Source organism: Lolium perenne, chromosome 3 (genome assembly GCF_019359855.2).
Source record: "Lolium perenne isolate Kyuss_39 chromosome 3, Kyuss_2.0, whole genome shotgun sequence".
Taxonomy (NCBI): domain Eukaryota; kingdom Viridiplantae; phylum Streptophyta; class Magnoliopsida; order Poales; family Poaceae; genus Lolium; species Lolium perenne.
In genome coordinates this window covers 233180864-233192213 of record NC_067246.2, presented here as the reverse complement: position 1 = coordinate 233192213, position 11350 = coordinate 233180864, and the positions used below count along the sequence as shown (strand labels likewise).

At 42.1% G+C, this 11350-nt stretch overlaps 1 protein-coding gene across 1 annotated transcript; it reads left to right on the top strand.

The window, feature by feature from the left end:
• Positions 1-207: 207 nt before the first annotated feature.
• LOC127343692 (uncharacterized) lies at positions 208-11283 on the top strand. Its single transcript, XM_051369877.1, has 8 exons — positions 208-649; positions 2474-3213; positions 5925-7108; positions 8172-8233; positions 8317-8926; positions 9009-9090; positions 9936-9983; positions 10959-11283. Exons 1-8 carry the CDS (start codon positions 301-303, stop codon positions 11160-11162), a joined length of 3279 nt encoding a protein of 1092 aa, XP_051225837.1. The 5' UTR covers positions 208-300; the 3' UTR covers positions 11163-11283.
• The last annotated feature ends 67 nt before the right edge of the window (positions 11284-11350 follow it).

The following is an 11350-nucleotide window of genomic DNA, read 5'->3' as shown; positions in this document are numbered from 1 at the left end:
TGCTCGGTATTATCATGTTGAAGTACATTATGATATTCTTGATTTATTGTGCATTTTCATAGTCAGTTGCGAAATATATGTGTACATTAAAAAATAAAATTTGTTGATCCGTAGCAACGCACGGACATTTGTACTAGTCAAAAATCAAAGTTCAAACTCAAAGGCGTCCAGAAGAAAACATCAGCCGTCACAAACCTTACCTTCTCCCCTAATATTTCGGTTTGTTTTAGAGGAGTGCCTGAGAGTGCATCACACGGACGGGGAACCGCCGTCTTCTCCCCGGCCTCGCTCGGCTCGATCATGGCGTCGTCGGCGGAGCCGCCGCCGAAGAAGCGGAAGCTCGTCGAGGCCCAGACCCCGAGCCCCTCCTGCCCTCCGCGGCCGCCCCTGCCCCTGTCCCCAGGTCCACCTCCTACCCCGCCGCCTCCCCAAACCCTAGCCGCAGCAGCCGCGCCCTCTTCCCCGCCACCTCCCCCACGGTCGCCCACGCCGGCGCCGGAGGAGGTCCAACGCAAGCGCCGCAACCGGGAGGAGCTGCGCAAACTCTTCGAATGCTACCGTCGCATCCGCCTCTGCGTGGAGCGCAAGGACGCGCGCCTCATGCCCGAGCTTGAGCAGGTCTACCTCGCTCTCATCACCGCGTACCGAGGTACCTAAAAACGCTTCTCCAATCATACACCCCCTTTCCAGTTAGATGCTGTTATTACAAATTACATTTGTTGGGAGTAGCTGATTTTGTGAACCACTGTGATGTGGGCATGCTCGAAACCACTTCATACTCAAAACTATATTTACTTATTTAGCATTCAGTCGGTCTCAGTGGATGGTAGAATTGTGAGCCCTCAGTACCTATTTTACTTGAGGTGTTCTGGTGCATAGCAATTTGTTCTCAGTGGATGGTAGAATTGTGAGCCCTCGGTGCCTATTCTACTTGAGTTGTTCTGGTGCATAGCAATTTGATCCATATGAGCCACCGTGGGATTTTACTTTGCTAGAAATAGCACGTGGTTAACCTGTCCTATTCCATATGCAGTTAAAATCTCCAGTAAGCTTTGGTAGATCAACAAAGTGTTATGTTGTTAGTCTTTGTTTGGTTGAGCCCAAGCTTACCCTACGAAACATTTGCATAGCGAAATATCATGGTTTTGTTTGCCCATGATTTGGCGAAATACTTTATTTTTTATAGATTCGCAACATGGCATGGAAATGCCAAAACTTTGGCAACCATCCAAAAGAGGACCAAGATTTTGGCCAACGATAAATTGGTAGGGTTGGTTTTGGACACCAACAAAACATACCCTGATTACGTAAAATTGGTACTGCATGTATCTGACACATGGTTCACCGCCGGCACATGCGATTGTGATGCACTGCTGACACTAGTGCACTCTATTAAAATTAGTGTATTGGTTGTGGGATGAACTGCTTGTTCGATATGCCTACATGGAGTTGTAAATCATATAATTCATACATTAAATTCTAAAAATACACCAGTTAGACTTTCTGCATTACTCTTAACTAATAGTTGGAAGAAAAAGTGGATCTGTCGTTGGTGGAAAGTTGGAGTAAGCCCATTGAATTTTCCATTTTAACATATTCAGATTGTCATGGTGTCGCCAAGTCATCCCTGAGGGCAGACGACAGTTTTTTTTGCATCCACTGTGTGTGCGTGCGGGGCTTGAGGATGTACTTGTACTACCCTAAAGAGGGATCAATTAATGGGGTTCATTTTTCTTAAGGCAAACCTTGAATCACAGGGTTTGTACAGCAGATGCTGGATATCTTACACGTAGACTTGTTGAAGTAGTTCAACATATTATTGTGCGTAGAAGAGATTGTGGTACTATCCGAGGTATTTCTGTGAATCCTCAAAATGGGATGACGGAAAAACTTTTTGTCCAAACACTAATTGGTCGTGTATTACCAGACGATATAGGGGTAGGGAGGTTATGTACTCGTTTGGTACCAGTTTTATCTTTGACACCCTGGACAGGAAGATATGAATCGTAATAACCTTGTTTCCAAGCTGTTCTACTTTTTATTCAGCTTATACTCCTTCCATTTCTGAAAAGAATGTCTATAAGTTTTTTCCTGAGTCAGACAATGTAAAGTCTTGACCAAGTTTATAGAAAAAACTGTCAATAATTATAATACTATATAACTAATTAACTACTATATGAAAACACATTTCATGATGTATCTAATGATAAGTTGTTAATTTTTTGTTCTACAAGCTTGGTCAAATTTTACATTGTTTGACTTCAAAAAATTTATAGGCCTTCTTTTCAAGAAAAGAGGTAATATATCTAAGGTCTGATTGTAAGGCCCAGTCATTTTCAAGTCCGCTCTCTGTATATTCACATGTTAACACTTACATTGGAGTCCATATGTACATGGTTTTGTTATAGTGAAAGAACTTGTCTCTTACCATGTTTAGAAACCATAGTCATTTTTTTACCATCCATCCATACAGGTTGCACAAGTGTACAGCGTATCTTAGCTAAGTTGATTCCCCAGTATGCCTCATACTGTCCTACTGCACTTGAGGCTGCTGCTAAAGTCTCCATCAAGATGTACAAAGGGAACTTGGCCATTGTAACAAGAGGGGAGGATGCAGATGGTGTGGCATATCAGACTGCTAGGGCCTGTATTGCTGGCTTAGTTGACATTTGCTCCACAGCATCTTTTGAAGCTCCCAAGTCATCTGTTATCACAGGAATCTGCTCTGCAGTCTATATGACTGTCCTTACCTTCTTCATTTCAACATTTGATGGGAAGGATATCCATCACATAGGCTCCAGAAGACTTTCAAAGCTTCAGGACCCTGTGGAGTTACTAAATATTGTAAAGCAGGAGTCAGGGGATGATAACCAACTGTCACATGATTGTTTATTTGAACTGAGGGCACTTTCCTTGCTATGCATATTTCTACTATCCCCAGAGAACCTATTAGAGGCGTGTTTTGTGCTGATTGCTTCTGCAGAAACTGACCATGTGAGAGAAGGACTGTACTGTTTAAACCAGCTGACCTGCAATTTGAACCATGGTGTCTCAGTTAATGCTTTGGACAATAAGGCTGATATAGCCTCACAACATACTGGGATGGATATAGATCTGTCTGGCACAAAAGAGATTGTTGATTCAACGCCTTCTGATACTTGTGGTGATTCAGGAAGTTCTGTGGCAGAATCAAATGAGTGCTACATGACAATGGTATGGATCACTTTTGACGGGTGAAGCATTTTCACCTTTCTGTTATGTGCATTTTAGTTTTGCGCAATAGAAACAACAATGAGCTGTAGAGTACCAGGTTACCTACTAGACGACCATTTACGGCTTACATAAATTGGTTTGGTTATTATGGACTAGTAAATATGCCCGTGCGTTGCAACGGTTGAAACTAATGGATATATGCTAAACTATCTTGGAACCATTACCCTATGCACAATACCATTTGCTTTTCTATGTATCTACAATTACTATTACAAAAATCTCATATTTCCTTCAGATTTTGATTCCATATCATTTGAACTATCGTAGGTTTCACCTAATGTAGCTCACATGTTCTGGCAGTCAACCTCTATGAGAAATATGCATATGCACTATGTGTTGCAACTGTCTAATTTTTATTAAATATTTTTAGTAGATGGAGTATTTTTCTACAGGGTGCGGATATCAATAATTAGGGTTGTTTTCTTATCAACTCATGCTACCGTCAATAATGACACATCTATTTTAGCGGTTGACCCACTATCTGAATAGTTTTGGAAGGTACATTTGTCTACTTTCGGCTGGATTTTGTCTTCAATTTTTTTCTGCGAAAATTCCACCAATTTATTAATAATCATTTATAGTACTATAAATAAATTTAAAAGTAATAAAACATTAGTAGGTATTTGGACCACTTAGCGATTACGAATTTACGATAGACATGAGCTAGAGGCACAGCCTTTCCCCAAAAAAAAATGATAGAGGCACAACCTGCTCGCCGCTCCATCACCATCGCCGAAGTGTGGCAAACCTTGTCTAGTAAAGTTTGTTGTAATAGATAAACATGATATTCTTTTTAACTTATGTATATACCCTTGTCGAACTTGTGGATCATTTGCCCTTGTGGCTTTGTCAATGTACTTCCACCACTACTGAACATTTGCACCCAAAACATTGATACGGAATAATTTTGACAGAGTAAATACCAAACTGAACTTCAGTTCAAGTTGTGCTTTATTTCTCATCTACACGTTTAGTTTTGATCCAATCATCAGCGCATACGCATCTAGTTGATCTAGAGCCGGCTAAAGCATCAACCTGATTAGTAGGCGCGGGTTTGCAAGCGCGCTTCTCGGGGATAGAAGCAGCATCAACACCGCGGTGGAACTTAAATGGATAGTGGCAGAAGAAACAATTACTGTAGGATATTGGCCTAGTGGGAAGACGACGGTAGGAGTTCTTGCCAATGGACGAACCGGCCAAAGCCAAGAGTTTTCGACCGGCTGAGCGGGCAGAAATCGGGGAGGTACGCAGCCATGGAGGCAGGGCTCACCGGGGATTTTGGGAGAGAGGCAGGCGGCGACGATTGTGGAGCTGAGCGCGAGGGGCAGCGGGCGGTCCATCTCAGGAGAAAATCGAAACAGCCTGTGCAGGCCTCGTTCCCAACCACCCAGACGCGCCTCCCGATTGGATCCACGGCTCAGCTCCGCATCTCTGCGGGCGCTCCTCTTTCGTCGCTGGCAGGTCCCCCGCGCATCTGAGTTTCCCTCGCGCCGCTGGCCGCCCGGACGATGTACCGCTATTGACACGCCGGCATCTCTGCCAATTGCCTCTGCCCCGTTTCCTCTAGCACCCACGCCGGCAGCTCTCTCAGTGCGCCTCCGCCATCGAAAGCCTTGCGGGGTGCGGCCTGGAGGCGCCACAACCCACGGGTGGCGGATCGGCGTCGTGCCGCGCTGCCAGACGTTCTCTGCTCAGAGAGCCGGCCGGGGATGGGCGCAGCTGGTCCGAGCGGAATCTGGCCTCTAGCATGCCCCTGCTTTTTCGTCGCCCGACCTCAGTTTGGGTCAACGCGCTTTTGCGCCATCGGCGTTTTTGGGAAAAGAACAGAGTCGTTCCACCGAGCGAACCGTTTTATTTTAACTAAGCAGTGGCAGCTGATGTAATTTACATGAAAATTAAGGGTAATAAAAAACGGACGAACAAGAAGCCTTATTTTCTTTATTATTAGGTATAGATAGTTAAAACAAGCACTATTCTTCATTGCATGCATGCTTATCTATGAAAGGGTCCTCACAAATTTAAGATTTAAGTAAGAAATTTATTAACCAGATTTCCTGCAGCAAAAAGATTTTTTTAGATCAACATCAAAACTATATTATGCATGTCCCTTAGATACACAGATATTGGGCATATATTGCGTGATTCATGTTTGGCTTAACCTAGCATTAGCACGTTCGCATAACATTATGACTTAGCAACTCGCTACTTCCAAATGGTCATGTGTTTCCACTCCTCTTTTATTGTTGGATGTTTAAGTAGACCTGGGGTAGTTCATGTTTCTGCGTGGATGTTGTTTTAAGGAAGCTGGTGATGGATTGACTTTGCACTTCCTACAACCACTATTATCTTGTGAAGAAGTATTGGTGGAATAGACTTTTTCTGTAACAAGATCAAGAAAGTATGGGGAGGAGAATTTTTTAGGCTCAAGTTTAGGAGTTGTGAACATGTATGATGCACATGTTGCCAAATTATAGGCAGCTTGTGTAGACAACAGTTCTTAGTTCTTTTGTAAGTTTGTGATCTCTTGGGGCTTCTTTGCAATCTTCCAATTAATTATATGTGGCAAAAGCCTGTTATGTAGCTTTGCTTCACTCCACAGTGAATTCTTGTCTATTTCTCCAAATATTTGATTTCCAGGTTTTTACATGCAGGCAATATCTAGGCATCCATCTGTGAGAGGTTGGATATTACGGAGATACAAAAAATTATGTGACTCCTGTAGATCTACTGTGCTTTCAGAGGTGTCATCTTGTTTAAAAGTTTTGGGCTCTTTATCAGAGCTTGACGAGGATAAAAGTCACATGGACTGTGAACCATCAGTACTGGAGAAGCTCGACAATTGTGCAGGTGAAAAGATTGTCAACATGGATAGCTATGGAGGAAAGTCTGTGCAAATGGAGCAGACTGATGATGTGAAAACTGAGAAGCTGGCAGATGCGAAAACCGGTGGGTGTGAGGGTGAATCTGTAGTTCAAGGCACAAGACCTGATCTTTATGTTGCTTCTGTCTGCAGCGATGTAATTTCAGTCTCAAAGGAACTTTGGGTTGGTTCACTGGGAAATGGTGCCGCAGAGCCACTAGTTCGATCTAAATTTGAGGAGTTTGGCCCATTAACAAATTTTTTATTTTATCCATCCAAAGATTTTGCCTTAGTTGAATATGGAAACATTGTGCATGCTGTTCAGGCATGTGCATATATGCGTGGTTCCTCTCTTTGGGGCGGTGGTCTTCAGATAAGGTATTTAGATAGACTTATCGGCAGTAGGGGATTTATTGGTGGTATAGCTGTTGGTGAAAGCTGCCATATTTATGTTGCTAAGGTCAAAAATCAGAAAGAGAAAGACGAGGTGCTCGATGATCTGAACTCAGCAGGGCTGAAGAGGCCGTGTGGCATTATCGATATCTCCAGTGAAAATGTTTTACTTCTTGAATTTGAGACAGCAGTCGATGCAGCTGTTGCAAAAGCTCACATTAGGCGCCAAGCTCAGTCAGATGTTTGTTCCCAGGTTAAGAGTACATCTGCACATCAGCTTTTGGTACAAAACATGGACAAGTCAGTGCCTGACACTGAGTTCATTAATGCTTTCTCACGATTTGGTGAGGTCAGTAGGTGGCAATTTAATAGGCTTGATGGGAACTGTTTGATTGATTATAAATCACACAATGCCGCCGCCTGTGCAAAGTCACAGATGCATGGTGCAAGATTTGGGCTGAAGTTGATTAGTGTTGAATCTAGGACATGCAGTGCAGGACCTATTCATGATAAAACATCATCACCTGTTATTCGAATGCCAGGCCAGAACGTTTCGGACAGCAGCAGTCACCAGGAGATCAGGTTAGGTTAACATTTTTCCTAATCCTTACATGGTTAATGTTCTTGGTTGGATCTGCTGCGTTCGTAATATTTATTTATTTATTTGTCATTTCTTAAGTGCAGAGCACTTGAAATTGCTTTGTGCTCATTGTACAATTACGTGGTTGTGCCTCACGGGCCATTATATCAATTTTTTTGGACAAACAGTTTTTTTATTAAGTTAACAACATTTTACAAACAGAAGCATGCATGTAGCAACACATTCAGCCGATAGTACATTCTGAAAGGGCATGCAGTATCCATTTCGGAATTGGCTAGACATCTGAAACTTAAAGCTCTATCCTGAATTTTGACAGTAAGCCTAGCCTGAAAGTGAGCTTTAAAGTTGTAACTTCTGGAGATGTGATGAGTCTTCCTGGGATTGAAAGCAACGCTGTTGCAAATGGTCGCCAGCTGTGGCCTGATTTCCCAATGCCTAGGTGAAGTGAGCACGTTGCTGAAAGCAACCGCCTTAACAAGAACAACACAATTGGTGAAGAATGTGACCTCCTGGAGCTGGAGTAAACCTGCCAGTCTTGCTCCTAGAAGGAGACCGTGGGCTTCTTCCTGGAGTGGAGTGACCGGCGGTGAAGCCGCGGAGATGTACAGCTGCGAACACGGAATAGATTTTCGTCCAGCTGAACAAAAAATTCCCAGCCCAGTGGGCATAGAAATTTTCATTGTATCTAGTTACATATCCAAAAATATGGCTGTGTACATATAGCTGATATGGCATACGGCAGTTGTGCGATGCATATGAAATTACGATTCACAACCTGTGATTATGATCTTAACACCAGCTTGCGACCGCGATTAAGAGAAGTTGCATCTAGGATTTATTCAAACACTTCTCTTAGATAAATCATAAATATATGGTGTCTTGCAAGCATAACACCATGCCCTTTTATTCGTCGTCTAGAAAAAAATCTAGCTACAGATACCAATTTATGTAAATCTTATGGTGTTTTACTTTTACATGCCACAAGGTAAAATTTTCCATGTTGCATGACAATTTTACTTACTTCAGTGATGGAAACATATGCAGGAATCCAAGGGTTTCAGGGTATCATGCAGGCTACACAGTACAGGGGGATCGACCAATTTATGGTCAGTATTGTTTAGTGGACAGAAACATTGCAAGCGTGTACGTGATACAGTTCCGTCGTAACAATGCCTTGCTTAATGTGCAGGTCCATCACCTCCCAATACCCAGCAATTATGGCACTACAAGGAGTTAGAGTCAAGCAGAGCTCCACAAGGAATTCCTCCCTGCCCACCTGTTTCTGCACACCGTGCTTCTGTAATACCACTGCCACCACCACCTATCCAAACTAATTTTCTCCGTCCTGTATATCCTGGTCCAGCCAGTCCGTGGGAAAACACTACACCAAATCCACCCTTCAGTCGTGTTTCTCCTCGCATGATGTCCGGAAGTAACTTCCGTATCAATCCGCCTGCTCCTCTCCCTTTCATGCCATCTTCTGTTACCCCTCTTGCACATCTTCCAGGAAGTTCAGCACAGCAGTCAGAGAAAATGCCGCCACCTACACCAAATATAGCCCCGTCAACATTTACACCTCCACCACCGTTACCTGTTTCCCAGCCACCCTCTGTTCCACCTCCCCCAGATTCTCCTCCGGTGCAACCTTCTACTAATCCTTCTAACTCACAGAAGCCATCCTCTCATCCTCAATGGCAGGGTTCCCTTACAAAAAGTGGCATACACTACTGCACAATCTATGCAAGTAGAGTAGAGTCAGATGCATGTAGATATGAAAATGCCGTTTCTGAACCAGCAGAGTAAGTTTATCCTTATTTTTTGCATTTCATAATTTGGTAGATTATATGCTAGTATAAAAAAAACCTTGTTTGCGCATTTCAGATGGCCTTCAAGATTAGATGTGACAAAGCGCACAGCTTTCCAGCATGTGAAGACAATTTTCGCCAATACTCCACCTAATAAAGTAAGACTCTAAGTCAATACTATTTCTGAAACATATCGAACCTACTTGTACTATAAACCTGTAAGATTATGAGTTGTCTCAGGACAACAAGAAGTGGTGTCACTTAACAGATAATCATCATGTTTTCACTAAATATGCTTATAACTGCACAACTTACGTAGAAACTGCGCCAAAGAACATTCTGTGTGTCGGTCTGTTCCCTGGAAGATTGAAGCCGAGAATACTATTTGATGGGTCATTGTTGTGGACGTCAGTATATGATATCAAAGCAGCACTAGTTCCATTACGGCTGGCCGGAAAACAAGACCATGTCACCAGGATGCCCGTATTGCAGAAGGAGATGCCGTGGTTAGCATGGCAGAAAGGAGGAGTCCTTTAGGAAGATATAGGATTAGGAAAGAATCTAGTTGTATAAGGAAAGGTTTAATAAGTCAAATAGTATTAGGAGAGGTCAAGGGCCTGAGCATCCATTATATAAAGATGACATGTATCCACATTTGAGATAAGGAAGAACAATCAATCTAAATCTCTCCTTGGTAATTCTCTCTTCTCACACGCGCATCGGTCTCTTTCCGAAGATCATCCGCAAAGTAACCAAACAGATACACAACATCTTAAGTGCTTTAGTACTTCTCTGATGCTTCAGTTGATATGTATCTTATAGTTCATGGCTGTATCCCCTGCAATCAATGCACACATTAATCTGTCGTATGGTTTCTCTGGGCTAATATAAATGCTATTAAGATATTTAGGAGCTTAAGTAGAGTGTTGCAGAGAGGAAAAATGATCACCTATTATTCTTCAATTGCTTTAAAGAATATTAACTTTTAGCTTTCACTTTGCAGAAAGAAATCTGTCGGTTGTTGCCCTGTTCAAATGGTGATCAGAAAGGGGTATGATTTCTATTCTGACAGTCCATTAGTCAAACATGGTTTTCTTTAATCAAATCTAGTGGCTACTGCTATATGATTCTGACTACCATTACTTTTCATACTATTTTGCTTATATACATTAATCATGCACTAAGACCCAAACAAACAACGGATTGAAAAATGGAATGACCTAAGCAAACAACAGATGGAATTATTGTCACTTCTTTAATTTATTTATTACGAGAACTAAATAAAACTTGAAAATTCCCCCAAATATAGAAGAGATAGAACACCTAGAATTTGTACTATGGTCTTTCCGGGAGATGAAGTGCCATAACAAAAGTGACTAAGAGATGAGAGAGATTAGTTTGATGACATGTATCCTATCTTCTTTCAATGCTGTATTCGCAAATGACCCGGTAGTATTTACTTACCTGTGTTTATGATAGAAGTCTGTTTGTAATCCTAACCGACCAACATGTCATGCTCAAGATTTATTTAATTGTGTTACATTTGGTCGTAGGAGCTATTAGTCTCTTATGCTGGATTTAGATTGTGTGATTTTATGCAAGTTTTACCGTTTCTTAGTACGGAGTACCAAAGAGAATTTTAGCAACTCTAGTCTGCCTCTGTTTACGCTCTGATGTGTCGACTTAGGTTTCATCTTTTCTTTAGAAATTCGTCAGTGTTAAATGATGAATGCTCTAGATATACACACCTGATGGCCTGCATAAGTTGCAGTATGCATAATAACAGAAGCATAGCTCATCACTTAGAATACTGAGATATCATGGAATTGCTTATATCATCTTAGTGCTTGAGTGGCATTACAAATTCAAAACTTAAGAATTCTGAGATCACACGAGTTGCTTTGTTGGATCTACAAGTTTAAAACTCAAGCATTCGACTTGCGTAACATAATAGTCAGGGTTTGATTCTTTGGCAGCTTAATTAATGACTAAGTAGTTGTCTAAAGATTACTTTTGCATCTTGCAGTTTCGGGACTTTATCTCCTATCTGAAACAGAAAGAATACGCTGGGGTCATAAAAATTCCTGCTGTGAAGCCCATGTGGACACGGCTACTATTTATCCTTCCTCCCACATCTGATGTGTTTGGCATGCTAGGCCTTCCGCCCCACCCTGCTGAATGTCTTATTGCCCTGGTTCTACCAAAGGAAACAACCCCTGAAGTGTCTTGACATAGTAGTCGTGTATATGTAAATTGCTGACCTTGATTTTAGGACATGTATGTAAACCTTGTTGTGGTTGCCCGCTTTGTGCACAGTAAATAAATTTTCCAGTGCTGTGCTTTACATTCTATGTCTATTAGCAATTTAGCATGCTGCTGTGATCTAGTTTGTTTTTTTTCCTGTGAGAATTTCTGCCC

What these genes read in the sequence shown, in the direction of transcription:
- LOC127343692 (XM_051369877.1), top strand. Translation starts at nt 301, where the DNA reads ATGGCGTCGTCGGCGGAGCCGCCGCCGAAGAAGCGGAAGCTCGTCGAG. An exon ending in ATGAGTGCTACATGACAATG is followed by an intron (nt 3,214 to 5,924) that starts GTATGGATCACT and finishes TTTTACATGCAG; the next exon opens with GCAATATCTAGGCATCCATC. An exon ending in AGCAGTCACCAGGAGATCAG is followed by an intron (nt 7,109 to 8,171) that starts GTTAGGTTAACA and finishes AAACATATGCAG; the next exon opens with GAATCCAAGGGTTTCAGGGT.